At 49.6% G+C, this 18255-nt stretch overlaps 1 protein-coding gene across 2 annotated transcripts in view; it reads right to left on the bottom strand.

Annotated features, from left to right (window-relative positions):
• Positions 1-223: 223 nt before the first annotated feature.
• JAM3 (junctional adhesion molecule 3) overlaps positions 224-18255 on the bottom strand; it is a 57633-nt gene continuing 39601 nt past the window's right edge. The window contains exons 2-9 of one of the 2 annotated variants that reach the window (XM_049778301.1): positions 5456-5521; positions 4714-4827; positions 2574-2726; positions 2300-2502; positions 1938-2037; positions 736-862; positions 592-646; positions 224-313 (exon numbers count right to left, since the gene is read on the bottom strand). In XM_049778301.1, the coding sequence (XP_049634258.1) occupies positions 278-313; positions 592-646; positions 736-862; positions 1938-2037; positions 2300-2502; positions 2574-2726; positions 4714-4827; positions 5456-5521 (854 nt within the window). In that variant the 3' untranslated portion in view covers positions 224-277. Of the gene's footprint in view, positions 314-383; positions 647-735; positions 863-1937; positions 2038-2299; positions 2503-2573; positions 2727-4713; positions 4828-5455; positions 5522-18255 lie in introns of those variants that run through there. The other variant, XM_049778300.1, reaches the window with a different exon arrangement.

The raw sequence follows: 18255 nt of genomic DNA, 5'->3' as shown, positions 1-18255 counted from the left end.
GCTGATTTTTTGTCCCTGAGTGTGGTGGCCGCTACAGGGTCCCACACTAGGATACGTTTCTTGCAGGTAGAAGGCAGCCAACATGGCCTGCAGTCAGGCTCCAGAGATCAGGCTGTGTCCTCCTGGTGGAGCTAGTCCTGTCTACAGGAACATCTTGACTGGCTTGTTACGGCATCAGGAAGGGGAGCAATCAACTTTGGCCATCAGTATCCAACTTTAGCGGATCAGTATCCAAAGCGCCCACTGAGAGAGGTGTCCAAGTGCACCAGCGCATCCCTCAGATGACAAAGGACGACTTGTGTCGGAAGTCACCCTGCAAGGCCAAACCCCATGAGGGGGACAGTGGTCAGATACAACACCCATTTCACTAAGAAGTGACACAGCACCAAGCAATCGGGTGACACTCTTCAGAGGCATGGGCCTGCCTGCTGAGTGCCACCCTCCAGGCACAGATGGGCCAGTTAGGTGCAAGGGCAGGACAGCAGAGTTGCTGGCCTATTCTAGGAATGGGGATCCATGGAGTTTCTGAGGAAGATTGTTGCCTTCTTGTTGGGAACCCCAACAGCCTGGGATTGTTCCATGCAGCCTTACCTCCTCATCTGTCCTGATATAGTTCACTCCATCAGGCCGCCCTGGGCCCTTATAACTAGAAGGGGAGAGAGAGAGCAGCTCAGTGACCACTATCACAGAAAACATTTATCATATAAAAGCCAAGTCACATGGCTGCAGACTCACCTGTGACTGTGCTGCTGATGGATGCAGTGGCCACGCCTGTAGGCACAGCAAATGCCTGCAGTGATGAGGCCAAGGACAGCCAGGACCACCAGCACTCCCCCAATAATACCGCCAATGTTCAGGTCATCTGGAAGACAGGTCACCACCAAGGGTTCCTACAGGAGGCTGAGCTTGGGCCCCAGGTCTTGGTCCTGCCCAGCAGAGTCAAGTACAAACACATAATCTCCCTGGCCCAAAATATTCCACACTCTGTCTCAGCCTTATTTGAACAGGCAGGGAGGACCCTCAGACCCTTGTTTGGATAGGCAGGGAGGACTCTGCAACCCTTCAAGGGCTCCTGAACTCACATTGCCCAACAGGGTGAGACCCTGCACACAGGGCTTCCACCCCAGCTCACCACGTGGCAGACTTGAGATTTTCGTTTTTTTCTTTCTTTTTGGTTTTTGGGTCACACCTGGCGATGCTCAGGGGTTACTCCTGGCTCTGCACTTAGAAGTCGCTCCTGGCAGGCTTGGGGGACCATATGGGATGCCAGGAATCGAACCAGAGTCTATCTGGAGATGGTTGCATGCAAGGCAAACACCCTACCACTATGCTATCACTTTGGTGTCAGACTTGAGATTTTCTTTCTGAACCTGAATCCCCAGCATCAGCTCTAGAGCCAGTAGGTACAAAGCATTTCCTGCTACCAGTGGACAGACTCCAGCCCTTCCATGAGGCCTTCCAGAAAGCCTGTGCACCTGGATAGTGCCAAGTAACCCTAATGTAGGGGTGATGGTAAGGCCCTGTAGGGTAAAGGGGGACCCTGGGGAAATAGGAGAGAGGTAATAATTCCCACCCTACTGCCCCACATTTTGTACAGAGCCCACACCCAGAGCACTGTGAAAGCAACCTAAAGAGGGGACTATGGCACCCCAGAAAAATTTTCTCCAAAGGGAGGCTGTCAGAAGATCGTGACAGGAACTCCAGACCTACTACTCCCTGCATCTCAGTTCTTGGTACTGGATCTCTGTACTTCTACCCATGGCTAAAGTCAGACTGAATCTGTAGAGCTATGAGGACCACTTCTGACCAAGGACTGTCAGGAGAAGGCAGGTGGGGCCCAGGGCCCAGGCTGGCATTTGGATGAGGGACATGGAACCTGCCAGCTCCTGCCTCCCACATCTGGAATGGGGACAGGCCCCCAGCCCATCCATACTCACAGACTTCCATGTTCTGCTCATCGCACCTGGCAGAGCCCGCGTCATTGGAGGCAATGCAGTAGTACTGGCCCGAGTCATCCTTGTGCACTGAGCTGAAAACCTGCACCCAAGCCAGCCATGAGCCCGAGAGAAGGCTGAAAACTCTTCACCCTGGATCCCCTTGGGCTGCCCAAACTCCCAAATACACCTGCATACCCTGGGGGATGGGCTCTGGGTCCCAGTATCAAGCTCCTTGCTGGCTGTTTCTTAGGCCACAGCCACAACAGAGAAACCAGAGGCCAGGGCAGTTGTCTGACCCAGTTACCAGCCAGCAACCCACATCCGTGCACCACTTCCCAGAGCCCAGGCCCGAGGCAACTCACCAGCGTGCCAGTATCGGGGTTCAGGAGGAAGGATGAGTTGCGGAAGCGGGGGTTGGCCCTGGAGTCGGTGGGCATCGGCACGTGGTTGTGGTACCAGCTGTAGTTCGGCCGTGGGTAGCCCTCACCCTCATGGCAGTGCAGGGTGGCCGCCTTGCCCACAGGCACAGCCTTAGGCACTCGGCACACAGGGGTAACTGGCTTCACTGCAGGGAGAAATGTGGTGGTTGCGATGCGACCAGTTTCGGGCACTGGCTCAGGGGTGGCAGGAACCCACCTTGCACTGTGAGCTCAATGACCATCTCATCGATCTCTTTGCGGTCGTTCCGAGCCACCACCTCACAGCGGTATATGGCCGAGTCCTTGCGCGTCACATTCAGGATCCGCAGTGAGGTTTTTCCAAGCAGCTCTGCCCGGCCTGTCAGGTCTCCTGCAGAGAGGCCGGAGCGCTCGACTCCTGTTAGCAGCTCGACTCCTGCACCTCCCCCCATTATGGGGGACAGAGAACTGGGCCAGGCTTCATGCACATGCACCCCAGGCCTCACAGCAGCACAAGCACCAGTGTCTCTCTGAGCTGAGTTTAGAGCACAAGTACTGGGATATCATGGAGGCCTCCTCCCTCTACTCTCGAGTGCAGAGTCCTTACCTTCTGGCCCTCAATTCTGAATTTCGTTTGAGAAAAACTTACTTTGCTTCACTAAAAACTGTGCTAGGCTTTCATCAAAAATTAAAAACTTGGGCACGGAGAGATAGCACAGCGGTGTTTGACTTGCAAGCAGCCAATCCAGGACCAAAGGTGGTTGGTTCGAATCCCGGTGTCCCATATGGTCCCTCGTGCCTGCCAGGAGCTATTTCTGAGCAGACAGCCAGGAGTAACCCCTGAGCACTGCTGGGTGTGGCCCAAAAACAAAAACCAAAAAAAAAAAAAAAAATTAAAAACTTGGGGTCCAAGAGACAGTACACCAGGAGAAGGCCAATCAAGGTTTGATTCCTGTATCCCACAGCACCCTCAAGACAGGAGGTGCAGGAGGTGAATGCCAACCTCACCTAGAAGGTCCTTTTCAGGAAACTCGCACTTGCTTTCTCAACTCCTGCAGTGCCTTCTGGCCCTTGGCACTGATGTGGAGTGGTAGGAAATGAGAGCCATGGCTGGCAAGGGGACCCTGGCTTCTAGAGTGGGTGCTTTTCTGGCCCTGCCACAGGTTCCCTCCACCACCAGGGAGCGCCTGTCCTGTGTTGATTCTTTATTTTTTTTCTCCTTTCTTTTGTTTCTGTTTTTGCTTTTAGGGTGGTGTTTTTTTGTTTTGGGTTTTTCCCCTCCTGGTTTCTTTAGTTGTGGGGCCACACAGGCAGTGCTCAGTTACTCCTGGCTCTGCACTCAAGAAAACCACTGATGGTGTTTGGGGTTCCGAGGATCTAACCTACTAAACTATCTCTCGGCCGCCTCCCCCACACAACTCCCATGGGTTCTCTTCGACTCTCCCTTCCGGTCCTACCAAGCAGCCATTCCACTCTCTGATCTGACTCCCCTGTCTGCTCTACAGATAGCTGTTCTCCCTGGGAGAAGGAGAAAAGCTAGCTAAAGCAGAATCCATGGCCCTTGTGGTCCTTCCCTGGCTGTGGGCAAAAATGCATACTCCCAAAGGGGCAGTGGAAGGAGCCACTGACCAGCAGTGCCCACAAACTTTCCCCATAAGCCTCATCTATGACATGACTTCTGGCTTCAGGTTATACTGCTCTGCTCAGTCAAGCCTGGACAAAAAGAGCAAGGCCTGGGCACTGGTGCCAGGCCCCTGAGGCCTGAGGGGCACTGTCCTTTCCCAGTGGTCACCATGATGCCAAGATGCTGCTCTCCGCCCTCCTGCCTGTCTGAGTTCCTCAGTTCTGGAATCTTCCTACACTGCCTACTTATACTTAGCCTCCTCTGCCTCCCAGTCCCACCTGGCCCCAGCCCAGGGCTCGCCAAGGGGCCCATCCTGAACTGTGCCTGACACAGTGCAGGGTTCAGTCAGGAAATGCTGCCACTCGCCACTCTGGAACAGAGCTCAGTAACCGAAACCGCCATGCCCCGGGTCCTGAGACACTGACTTCACAGCACCAGTGACATGTGTCAAGACAGCAGCCGCTCTTCTCAGCCTGGTGCTCAGCAAAAGCAACAGCCCCCTACATACTCTCTCTCTCTCTCTCTCTCTCTCTCTCTCTCTCTCTCTCTCTCTCTCTCTCTCTCTCTCTCTCTCTCTCTCTCTCTCTCTCTCTCTCTCTCTCTCTCTCTCTCTCTCTCTCTCTCTCTCTCTCTCTCTCTCTCACTTCTCTCACTCTCTTCACTCCCTCCCTCACTCCTTTCCCCCTCCCTCTCTCAGGTCATGGGCATATGCTGGGGCTATAGTAGAAAACCCAACAGGTATACCCTGGTATACCCTGAATCTTGTTGTCAAAAAACACGTATGTGGTTTGGCCATCCTGAATTTTCTTCCACTCGATACGGGGGTCATTTGTCTGTGAGTCCGTAATAATACAGGACAGGTCCACACCTAAGAGTGAAGAAAGAAAGATTCTCACTACTAGAATGGCTTTACTTACTTAGCCCAGTCCTGTGGCTGAGGCAGTTCTAGAGAGGCCTTTGGAGCAGACTCAGCCTTGCTTATCTCCCGATATCAGCCTAAAGCCAGAGCCACTCAGAAAAGCCTCTGGGCATAGTGGTAGGGCATTTGCCTTGCACACAGCAGACGTGGGACAAACCTGGGGGCAGACCCAAGTTCAATTCCCAGCAGCCCATATGGTTCCCCATCCTGTCAGGAGCGATTTCTGAGTGCATAATCAGGAGTAGCCCCTGAGCACGACTGGGTGTGGCCCAAAAACAAACAAAAAAGCCACTGGTGGCGCCACTCCCACCCGCAGCAGCAAAGGCCAGCCCCAACAGCCGATGCCCTGCTGTTGCTGCTGCCTGGGACCCCACAGCCAGGTGTTCAGGGCTCCTCGCCTGGTGTCCCTCAGCCAGTGCCCCTTTGAGCAAGCCAGCCTGAGGTGGGGCAGGCCCACTAGTTGCCAGTTCAGGGAGCTGAGGTTCCCTGTGCAGTAACTGCCAGGAAGTGTGTGAATGAGCTTGGGAGATACCAGCCCCCAGAACCTATGCCCCCCTGCAGTCTGCCCTGGACTTACTTTCAAATTCCGGCACCACTGGGTTCCGGTTACTGGACTTGAGGTTCACAGCTCCAATCAAGCAACCTGAGGACACAGGAAGGTAAGATCAGAGACCACAGAGCTCGTGTGTAAACAGGGCCAAGGCAAGGTTAGGGTCTTCTATGTGATCCCGCTCATCCCTGGCCTCCCATGAGGCAATGAGGGGCAGCACCCCAAGGCTCACTCTGCTCTGCCTGAGTCCGCTGAAGTAAGCGCAGCCTTCACCCAGACCCTATGTCTCTCCTGCTCCCCACAGCTCTGAAGGGCTGCCCCACCACTGGCCTGGCAGAAGCCACACGTCTTTTTGGCTGAAAGGGAAGAAAACCACTAGGAGCTTTGGGCAGTGCCCTGAGCCCATTCTGCTGGGAAAACTATAGATCCAAGGTCCGTGTGGGGACTCACTTGGTATACAGCAAGACAGCAGCTGGTCCTGTTCAAAGCTCTTGCTCCAACTTAAAGGGAGCCGCTGAGAGGTAAATCCAGGGTCCACATTGTCATCTCCCCCCCCCACCCCACCCCCACACACGGCAACAAATGACCTCAGAGTTTTACCATCCAAAACTGCCCAGTGACCTTCACTCACTTCCCCACACTGGCACATCTCAGGGCCTCAGGCAGCAGGGAGGTCCCAAATCAATACACCTTAGCCCTCTCCCCTACATGCTCACCAGCCCCTCCGCCACACAGCGAGTGACTCAGGCACCAGTGAGAGTCTGTCCCTCGATACAGGTCCAGCCTTCATTCAATGCATGTGCCACCAGGCAGGGGGGCAGTCACTCAGCAGCGTGGAAAGGGCCATCTTGGAAGCTGACCCTCAACTCCCCCACTTGCTCCTAGAGCTGTATTGCAAGGGCTGGGGAGCTGGATCTGAGGCAGGGCCAGGCCAGGGCACAGGGAACAGCCGCACACACACCACACTCACAGTCACTCCTGTAATCACACGCATATTCACACACAGCACTCACCACTCACATACTCATGTACACGGAAATTCACATTCATGCACACACCACATGCATACAGTCATGCATTCCCACACATATGTGTATATTCACGCACATACCACTCACACATACCCATGCATTCACAAGCATATTCACAGTCACACACACCCTCACTCATGCAATCACACATGTACTCACATTCACACACACACACACACCCCTCACTCATGCGCATGCATATTCACACGTTCACACACACACTCATTGTAGGACACCCTGAATTAAGACCTAGCAAAATTTCCTCCATCTTAAGATTTCAGCCATTTTATACCACTGGCTGACCTCTCAGTCATTGAGCCACCACGTCCTGAAACCCTCCCTTCTCCAGAATGAGGCACTGTATAAAGCAGAGTGAGCTGACCTAGCAGTTACCTCCCAACCAAGACTTGAACCTCCCAATTGTGTCCTGAACAAAGTGCCAATCTATCAAAGAGCAGGAGGGAGCTGGTCCCAATCCATCAAGAAGCAGGAGGGAACTTGACAGTTCTCAAGAATATGTGAACAATGTACCCCCCAGGTAGATCAAACCTATCATTGTAAAGGGCACAAGGAAATTGCAAGATTGCAGTTTTAGAGAATATAAAGAAGCCCATAGCCAAGGTCGGGGTCACTCTCCTAAAGGGTACGGCCTTGGCCAGTCATTTTCAGGATTCAACACTTGATTGACTTGTGATTTGTCCATAATAAAGTCTTTTATGACAAAGCTAATTGCTTTGTGTGATCCTTTATAGATAGATACCAGGCCCTAACACTATGTCACACACACACATAGTCACACAAGCATGAGCATATGCACACACACATGCACACACACACTTGTGCTCACAGCAGCCTCCCCACCCAGACCAATAACAAAGCACACATCTCTCACCTCAGGAAGACCAGTACAACCTAGAAAGACACAGCATGGGGCAGCGCTAGACCCAAATATCTGCAGCCACTTACAGCCCATAGCAGCCGTGCCAGTATGTGGGCTCTGGGCTCGAAGCCAATCCTACCCGGGGCCACTGTACAAAATGCCACCGCAGACTCAAGCATTGTTCCTGGGAATCAGTGTCCAGCAGTATAAGAGCTCACTACATAGCTCTTGGCCAGTGTTTCAAAAAGACTGACCAACTTTCCCACAAATCAGCTGAGCCAACAAAGTCACTGTGGAAAGTCTCCCTTCAAATCAGTTTGTTCCCTCTTAGCCTGGAATCTAGACCGCTGCATGCTATCTTTTGACTATTAGTGAATGCGATTATTTTCACATTAAAAGAGAGTACTCTCTTATTTATAAGACCATGATGATGACTATCAAATGATCTGGCATTTGGAATTCAGGAGATACAGGAAAAATGGGACAATTATTTTTAAAGTGTGACTACACTAAACAGAAATTAGAGGCTTAACTGTTGAAACTATGTAAAACATTTTATATAAGTGGCTCAAGTTATTTTAGTGAATAGAATACATGTTCCCAAACCAGCTGGGACCTCTAAGATTACAGTGAATAGACACTTGCCTTACCCCCAGTTCCATCCCTGGCACGACCTGCAGTGCCAGAAGCAATCCTGAAGCACAGGTGAGTATGGTCCCCAAAAGCCATTGTGCCCAGGAACTTCCAAAGAACTCATCTGCTCTGCTCAGGGAAAATTCTGCCCTGAGAATTTGGCCAACAACTTCTCCAGGCCATTTGAATCCTGACGTTCCCTGAGCAGTAGCCAGGGAAGGTCGTGGCCCCTAACAAGGCCAAGGTCAGTGAGGAGAAACAGGCAGGATCAGAGCTCATAACTACAGCAAAGATACCCCTTCAGTGCTTCAGTTCTGAGACACTGTAACTCTCCAGCTGCGACCAATAACCTGATCCAAGTGCCAGGCTTGATATGTCCTCCGTGTGCCTGGCCCTGTGCTCCCATATTCTAGTCAAACTGCCCTACCTTGGGGCCAGAGCGACAATACAGCAAGGCGGGCATTTGCCTTGCACGCAGACAACAAAGTGGGACCCCTGAGTGCCAAGCAAAGAGTAACCCGTATACCACCGGGTGTGACCCAAATGCAACATACACACAGAAACACACACATGCAAACTGCCCTACTGTAGAGCTAGAGAACACAGCTCATCTACTGTGGTGTACCCCAAGACCCACCCATATCTGGGAGGAGTTTTGGGAACCGGATAATAGGTGTAACTACCTGCAAGACCTCCCATTTCTGGGAGGGGTTTGGAAAAGGATAGATAAACCTTTGAGCCAGGGGATTCGGCCCTTTTGCGCTTTTGCCGTTTCTCTCTTGGCCCGGCTTGGCTTCCTGGCTTTTGGATCTTTGGGCCGCATGGAGCCCAAAGGGAAGATGGCTAACAGGAGATAAGATGCAGGGCTAGCAAAATATAGCTGAATGCTTAAAAGGTTGACATAGGCCACACACCTGTGGTGGCTAGGGCATAAATAAAGATGATTCTTCCTGAAGGCTGCGTGTGAGTGAGTGATTTCACCTGGGCCTGGAACTCGCCGGCTGCATGGAGGTTGCAGAGCCATGTGGGCTGGATGGCATCATCCACCATCCAGCCCCATCGTTAATTATTTAATTCTACAATCTACCTGCAGGCCAGTGCATGGCCAGGTACATGTACAAGACCATGAGTTAAAGAGCCCTGACAAGACCCATGTGTACTGAGCATGACTGGCAGTGCTGTGACTTTTGATCCCAGGTGCCATGAGTAATCCTGTCTACAACACAGCAGGAAACACAACAGAAACAGATGCGAGCAGCCATGTGTCTGTTCAGTTATGATCACACCACAATGCAGAGGGGAAAACAGTCTGGGCCAACCAGGAGTGGGTGTGGACCCAGGGTTGACATTACCCTAAAGGCTAGTACTATAGTTCTTTTTTTTTTTTTTTTTGGTTTTTGGGCCACACCCAGTAACACTCAGGGGTTACTCCTGGCTATGCGCTCAGAAGTCGCTCCTGGCTTGGGGGACCATATGGGACGCCGGGGGATCGAACCGCTGTCCGTCCTAGGCTAGCGCAGGCAAGGCAGGCACCTTACCTCTAGCGCCACCGCCCAGCCCCTAGTACTATAGTTCTTGTCCACTGAAGGGCCCTCTGTCTACTTTAAAAGATTCTCTCCTAGTCCTTTGCTCCTTTCTGCCCTGGGTGAGTTTTATTGTTCTGCTTTTTAATTCTATTATTTATTTAATTAAGCACCACGGTTTACATACTTGCTCCTAATACAATTGTACTGGCACTCCATGTTCTAACATCAATCCTACCAACAATCTTCCCTCCACCATTGTCCCCGGTTTCCCACACCAGTACAAAATAATTTACTTTATATTGCTTGTTACAATTAGTGGTAGTGAAATATCCAAAAAAAAAAAAATTAAAAAAAAAACTTCAGCAAAAGCAAGTTTGTAAAATTATCATACCTCACAATGGAATCATTAAGTCACAGCCTTAACTAAGCTGACTAAGCTGTGTGTTGCTAATTGATCATTCTGTGCTGTGGGTCCTGTTTGTTGGGCAGCTTCCATATACTTTGACATCTTATTTGGTGCATTTCTATTGGGGTGTCGGGTGGAAAAATATGTGGATGTGTGCTCCAGGAATTCCAAGTTCTGTAGCAGACAGTGGCGCCAGCTGTGGGATGTGTCTATAGCTGCCAGGGCTTCCAGAAGTGCTTCTGGGAGGCAGGAGAAGGCTGCCCAGCTCCACTCAGAAAAGACCTGGAGTTCTCAAACCAAATATCGTCATACTTGGAGTTTGGTGTATCTTCAGAGATCAATCGCAACACAGTGAAGTTGGGCCTATGGTGCAGTGGCAACAGTGGGTTGTGGGCATGGCTGCCAATGCTGGGGCACTTGCCCCTCCCCCAAGAACTTCTGAGTTTTCAGCTGCAAAGTCAGTTATCACTGTTATTTTGCAGCGTCGCTTGTATCTCTCTCGAAAATAAATGAGTCTGTGGAGCGGAGCTGGCAGTGAACATGAAAGTTGGGGAGTATATGTCTGAACTGTAGTTTTGGTTGCTGCTGGATGGCAGGATTTCCTGATGTTTGATACGTGTTTATGGCCTATTCTTTCACAGCATACACATACTCATACACATCTGACATATTCTTTCATAACACACACACACACACACACACACACACACACACACACACACACACACACACATTTTCTGTGGGCTGTACTTCAGGCTCTTGAAGTACAACAATTTTCAGCTACGGTCATTCTGTAGCACCCTACAGATCTCTCCTCAGTGTCACATCTGTCTTGAAGACTTACTTTAATTTTTATTCCTCTAAGAATCAATGTCTAATTTAAGCTCTTTCATTTTAAGTTGCCTGTGTGTAAGGTCTATGCTCTACCTCCCCTGTCCAGGCAGAATTGCTGCATGCAGCACCACCTGCTGAAATGATGTCTCTGCACTCGGTGGGACTTAACCTGACCAGTTCTCTTGGGCTCTGTCCACCAAAGCAAATACTGCCTTTATGTCATACCACAGTTTGGATCACTGTAGCTTTGTAAGTTTTTGCAATCAGAAAGTATGCATATTGCATTTTGTTTACTTTCAAAATAACTTTTTGTTTGTGTTGGGGCCATACCCAGCAGTACTCACAGGTTATTCCTGGCAGGCTCAGGAGACCATATGAGATGCTGGGGATCAAACTCAGGTCATCCACGTGCAAGGCACATGACCTAACCACTGTACTATTGCTCTGGCCCTCAAGGTAACTTTTTTTTTTTTTTTTTTTTTTTTTGGTTTTTGGGCCACACCCGTTTGATGCTCAGGGGTTACTCCTGGCTATGTGCTCAGAAATCGCCCCTGGCTTGGGGGGACCATATGGGACGCCGGGGGATCGAACCGAGGTCCTTCCTTGGCTAGCGCTTGCAAGGCAGACACCTTACCTCCAGCGCCACCTACCCGGCCCCCCTCAAGGTAACTTTTAACTCTTCCTCATACACATTATGATCATAAGAGGTGAAAAATATGACTTCTTTCACCATATGTGGGTTGTTTCCTAGATACAAATGTCAGTTGTTTCCTACATACAAAATTATTAATATGCAAATTATATATCAATTAACAGTGTAAATATATAATTTCAAACCTATCAACTCTAAATCACTTCCAATTACTTGTTACCTTCCTTCTGCAATGTTTTCTAGTTCTGGTTATATAAGCCTTTCATTTCCTTAATAAAACATTCCTAAGTGGGACTGGAACAATAATAGTACAGCAGGTAGGGCACTTACTTGCCTTGCACACAGCTAACCAGGGTTCAATCCCAAGCACTCCATATGGTCACCCAAGCAACATCAGGAGTAATTCTTGAGCACAGAATCAAGAGTAAGCCCTATAGAGGAGTGGCCCAAAACCAAAAACATTCCTAAGTATTTTTATTTTCTTGGGTAGTATTATAAGTGAAGCTGTTTCCTTCATCTATTTTTTTATTGTTCCCTCTCGAGTGTGTAAAAATGTAACTAGTGTCTCTTTGGGTTTGTGCATGAATAACCATGACCCATCTGAGCAGGCTCTCTTCTCCTTCCTGCCTCCTTTCCATCCTTTATTTTTCGTGCTGCCTAGTCACTCTAACTGGAAATTTTTTTTTTTTTGGGCCACATCCGGTGACGCTCAGGGGTTACTCCTGGCTAAATGCTCAGAGCTCCTGGCTTGGGGGCCCATATAGGATGTCAGGGAATCAAACCACAGTTCGTCCTAGGTTAGTGCGTGAAAGGCAGAAGTCCTACCACTTGCACCACCGCTCCAGCCCTCTGCTCCAGCCCTCTAACTGGAAATTCTAATTCTCTGTGGTCTCAACATGAAGAAAGTTAGTTTTTTTTTTATCTTGTTCTTGATTTTACACCATTAATTATTTAACTATTTCTTATGATGTTGACTGTGGATGTTTCATACGTATTTTTTTCATACTGAACAAGTTTTCTCCTAGTCAGTCAGAGCTTACTAAGGGCTTGTTTTTTTTGTTGTTGGTTTGGTTTTTTTTTTTTTGTTTTTTTTTTTTGTGATTTCTGGGTCACACCCGGCGATGCTCAGGGGTTATTCCTGGCTCCATGCTCAGAAATTGCTCCTGGCAGGCATTGGGGACCATATGTGACACTGGGATTCGAACCGATGACCTTCTGCATGAAAGGCAAACGCCTTACCTCCATGCTATCTCTCCAGCCCCAGGGCTTGTTTTTTTTTATTATTAATAAAAGATGTTAAATTTTGCCAAATGCCTTTTTTCTGCATCAACTGAGTTGCATATTCAGTTTTGCTCCTTTATCCTGTTGCATGGTATATTGTAGTCATTGGTTTTTCACATGTGAAACCACTGCTTCATTCTGTGAACAAATCCCACTCCTTCATGGTATATAATATTTTGACTTGTGTTATGGCATTTGACTTGCTGATACTTTTACATGGTTTCTGGCCCAGTGTCTTTGGTAGATCTCAAGATCATGTTGGGTATAAAAATCATTTAGGCACTTCTACAAACATTTGAGAGGGGTTGTTGTTAAGTTCCTATGTCCAATTTCTGACAGAATCCATCAGTCAAGTTTCCTGAATCCAAGCTTTCTTGGTGGAAAAAAGGTTTGCATCAATTTTCTTAAGTTACAGCTCAATTCAGGTTTTATCTTTCTATTACTGATGGTTTTGGGGCCACGCCCAGGTGTTTCTGAAGCTTACTCCTAGCTCTATGCTCAGGGATCACTCCTTGTGGGTTTGGAGGATCATATGGGGTGCTGGGGATCAAGCCTGAGTTGGCCGCATGCAAACCCTCCCTGCTGTGCTACCACGCCAGCCCCATCAGACTCTAAAATTTCTTCATTTTCATAATAGGATAGAAGCCACTTCAATTACCTCAGTGCTAGAAAATAGCAAGCTTTGATCCTGGGGGTCTGGGGCCACACTAGGGAACACATGATCAGCTATGCTGCTCTGAGTTCCGAGGCCTCAGCCCAGTGTAAGACATTTCAGTGCTGCTGGCCCTTTAAGCACTGTCTTATGTCTCAGCACTAGAAACTAGAAAGGACAAAATTCAGCAGAGTGGGACCAGCAAATGACCCCGGAAGCCATCTTTTCCCTGCCCTGCCACCCTCAAAGCAAAGGCCCAATTTTTCCATGGAGGGTTGGACCATACTCCATGGTTCTTTGGAGCTTCTCCCCGCATAGTGCTAGGACACAAAACCCAGGGCCCCAAAGTCCAAAAAGCATAAAGCCCAGTCACACTTACTATCTCCTAGCTCCCAACGGTCCTCTGACCTCTGTTCAGCAAAAGGGGGTGGCATCTGTGTATCTGCCACTCACCACCCAGAGCAATCAATGTTCCCAAGAGCCCCAATAAATACTTCCCAATGTCTGACCTTGTCATTCAAGGGTTCTCACTGCATCCCACAGCCAAGGCCAACTCTGAGACCCAGCACAGGCCCACTGGACAAGAAGTTCCATGAGACCCTCCTTCCAGCACGGGCCCAGAGGAAGGAAGCTGTCTCATTGTCCTCCTTTATTCGTGTTCATCTACCTGTCCAAGAGCGCCAAGAGCAAAGTCCTGTAGCCCTGACTTGACCCAGCACGTTGAGCTGAGATGGCAAGTGGGGCCAACAGATCTGTGACAGGGCCACTGAAAAAGCTAACAATTACGGCGAAGGATTACGCATCAAAGTGTACTGCCCTACTATTAAGTTTGCCTGTAAGACTAAGAAGGAAACAGGAAATGTCTACCCCAGTTAAGCTGCTAACATTGCTGACTGCAACAACCTATGACCATGGGGCAAATGCAAATCTTTTGCCATTTTCTTTCTTTCACTGCTCATTTCATCTGGGCTGTCTGGCTTCATGTTGCAGACACATGCCTGCACCATCTCCAACAACCTGGGCCAACGTGCCACCACAGTGCCCAGCATCCAGTTAAGGAGATGAAGTCAAGGGAGGCAGAAGGTGCCTGGTGACAGGAGACAAGGATTAGAGCTTGGGCAGGTGGTGGCAGGGACAGACACCAGTAGGTGTGAATGCTTCCCCATTCCTGCACCACCTCATTCTGAGCAAGGCCAACTCTCTGTCGCAGGGCTATGTTCTCATGATACAGTCCAGCCCACCCTGACTGCCAGAGCTTTCTCTCTACCTGCTGCCCGGCCCGCAGGCCCAGGCTCTGTGTGAGGCTGGAGGAATCTACCCACATCCCTGGCCCTGGGAGATGCAGGATGCTCCTCTCTTGCATCATCCTTTCACTGTTGAGAAGACCACAGTTACATCCCACTTTCTTTTCAGGTTTTATTCATTCCTATTTGTTAGTCAATCAAGCTAGTCAAGTTTTTCAATTGTGTTGATCTTTTCAAAGAAGCAACTTTTTGGCTTGTTGGTTTTCTCTATTGTTTTTCTGGACTGAAAAAAATAATCTTTGTTCTGATCTTATTTCCTTCCTTTTGGTAGTTACGGTTTTAACTTATTCTTTTATAATTTCTTGTGGTATAATGTTGCTATTATCTGACATTTAAGTTTTAAAGCATCTTGCCATAGCTGACAGAGCTCAGGAATTACTCCTGACTCTGTACTCAGGAATTATACATAGCAGGCTCAGGGGACCATATGGGACGCTGGGGATCGGTCATGTGCAAGGCACAGGCAAGCATAGGCTCCAAGCTTTCAGAGTGACTTCCTGAGTTTCGCGCCCCCTTGGGAGGACCTAGTGACATAGGTCATTCCACTGTGCTTGGATCCTGCTGTCCAAGCTTGTCTCTAGGTAGAAGCTCTGGCCAACTCCGGAACTCAGGGCCCTGATTACATATTGACTTTCAGTATGACATGTACCCCATCTTCCCCAACAACAAAATAGAAAAGATTCTGGTTTACCAACAACTGATGATAAAAGTCAAACATGTTAGAAGAGGCATTTTTTCTCTTATTGTTAATACAATTATATTTGATCTCCTTCTAATGGGCCCAAAATTGTTTCCATTTTAATGGCTTTAGGCCTGAGATCAGAAAAATATTAGCTTTGAATACCATCCATGGAAAAACACAATGAAGGATACCAGGGAAATTCAACAGAAGAAAAAGTAGGATAAAACATAAAAGGTTGTTACTTAAAAGGGAGGAAAGGGGAGGAAGAAGGGAAGGAGATGAGAGCAACTAGAAGGAAGGATCAAAAGACAGTAAGAAGGCCAAGGAGATAGCATAGTGGTTTGCCTTGCACGCAGCCGATCCAGGACAGGCAGTGGTTCGAATACTGGCATCCCATATGGTCCCCTGTGCGTGCCAGGAGTGATTTCTGAGTGCAGAGCCTGGAGTAACACCTGAACAGTGCCGGGTGTGACTCCCCCCCAAAAATGACAGTAAGAAAATGAAAATAAATACACAACACTCACAGTCCCTGCCCATATCAGCTGTGGGGCTGCTGGACTTGGACTGGATCACAGGGGTCAGAGGACAAAGCTAGTCCCAAGAAAAACCCAGAGGCACATGGAGGTGGAGGGGCTGGCTGGTTCTCTGAACCAGAGTATGCCCAGTTCATGTCAGCTCTGCACAGGAGGATCTGGGCACCTCTTGTACTGCATGGCCCCTTTTCAGCACCCCCAGAATGACTCCTGAGCACAGAGCACACCCCAGCACTACTGGGTTTGGCCCCAGGACAGAAAATCATGCCAGTTCAGAGTCTTCGAAACTGAGCCAGGGGAAAGTCTTTCTCACCATTCTTCTCCCTCAGTAAAAGACTGTGTGACTTTATTTTTACCAGTTAAGAAAGCCACCACTGTGTTCACTCAGAGAGCCTGATGTACTACTATGTGCCTGCAGCCTTGGGCCAACAGCTAGACCATGTCACTGCTACCCTTCCCTCTCCTCCAGCCCCTTTCCCCCAGCACCTCCCTCTCCTCACATCTGCTTAATGCCCTTCAGTTTTCCAGAAACTTAAGTCCTCCCCACTAGATAGGCTCATAATGTCTACAAACTTATATTAAACCCAGTGAGCATCTCCAGCACTGCCAAGCTCTGAGACATACTTGCTTGCTGTGGTCTTATCCTCATCTTCCTTCTGAAAGTCAAGGCTGGCAGTGATGTCATGGTCTAGGCATGGGAAGAAATAAAGAAGAATCCAAGTTCTTTCTTCCAAGACTCTGAGCGCAGTCTATGGAACAGTTGCCTGATCCTACGGGCGGAGTTGTGTAACTTCCATGGATACTGCAGCCATACCCAGGGCTCCAGCAAGGCCAGCTACAAACTAGCAGGGCAAGGTTACTCAATTGCCTGACACTGTCACATGCTACAAGGGACAGATGAGAGCAGACCCAGCAAGCTGCTCTGATGGCAGGACAGCAGGACATGGGAGAATCTACTCCAGCACTGCCCTTTCTTCCCGCTACAAGTGCAGGTGGGCTCATCTATACTCTGCTGTCTGGGTGTGATTATCTCATCTATACTCTGCCATTGGGGGTGGGGGGAGCGCTCATGCAGCAGAGGAAGGAGGTGCTGGGCCTCCAGAATCTGTCAAAACTGACGTGAGCTCTTCCCTAAGGATACTGGCTTCCTCCCTCCAATCCTCGCTCCTGCAGGCTCTGCTAGTTCTGTCTAAAGCTCTGGGAGTTTCTGGTCCAGATGCTCAGTGACCCTGGTGAAGGGAGCAGAACTCAGGTTGCTCCCAAGCTGCTTCTTGTTTTCAAGGTCAAGTTCAAAAGACACAGCCATGATTTTAAGCACATAAGTGGTACCATGCTGGCTCCCAGATCCACAGGCTGGATGGCTCGAGGCCACCAACCACATGCCTTGTCTTTCAACCTCTCCAGACAGGCCAAAGTCATGGGAGCCCTCAGCAGAAAGCTGATGAAGCAGGTCAGAACTCAGACACTTCCCTTAGACTGGGATGTCAGGACACTTTCAGATTGGCAGGTGAGGAAACAGGCCTGCCCCCATCTCTGAGAAGTTCAAACAGGTCAAGTAAAAGAGTCTGAATTACCCTGGGGGGTGGAAGGGAATCAACCCACCAAGTACCATAGTGGGCAAAATGCCCTAGAATGGTAGCTGGAAAGGATTCTGAGAAGAGAGGGAAATCAAAGGGGGAGAGAGGGAAGAAAGTGGAAGGGAAGAAGAAGGGAGGGAAAGAGACAAAGGAGGAAGAGAGAGGAGGAAGGAGGGAGGCCAGGGGAAGGAAGTGGACGAGGAAAGGAATGAGGTTGGCAGCAGAGAGTGAGCAACACTGAGAGGGAAGAACAAGAATTCCAAAAAGTAAGCCAGGCAGCCAGATGTCAGATCTCTGACTCCTCTGTGACTGTGGGAACAGAGAGGGATTCACCCTGTGCCTGGTGACAGGCACCCCGCATCCCATACCCTACATCCCACATCCTGCAGCCCAGCAGTCCATTCTGCACGGGGAACATACCACACAGTGACCCACAGAGCCCAGCCCCACACAGGTGCGTCTCATCAAGAAAAGCCTGACTTGAGAGCTTGTTTGGAGGTTCTAGCAGGGGAGCGCAGCTACTCGTATACCCTCGACCGAAGATCGGTCCGTCTCTATTCGGGGAAGGCCGTCCTCTTCGACCGAGCGCGCAGCTTCGGGGCCGGGCGGTGGCGCTCGAGGTAAGGTGCCTGCCTTACCTGCGCTAGCCTAGGAGACGGACCGCGGTTCGATCCCCCGGCGTCCCATATGGTCCCCCAAGCCAGGAGCGACTTCTGAGCGCATAGCCAGGAGTAACCCCTGAGCGTCACCGGGTGTGGCCCAAAAAAAAAAAAAAAAAAAAAGAAAAGCCTGACTTGGCCCTGAAGCATAGAGCGTGGCAAAGGTTTCTGGAAATA

This window comes from Suncus etruscus, chromosome 8 (assembly GCF_024139225.1).
Source record: "Suncus etruscus isolate mSunEtr1 chromosome 8, mSunEtr1.pri.cur, whole genome shotgun sequence".
Classification (NCBI taxonomy): Eukaryota; Metazoa; Chordata; class Mammalia; order Eulipotyphla; family Soricidae; genus Suncus; species Suncus etruscus.
Note: the sequence above shows the minus strand (reverse complement) of the source record. Positions and strands in the feature narration are given on the sequence as shown.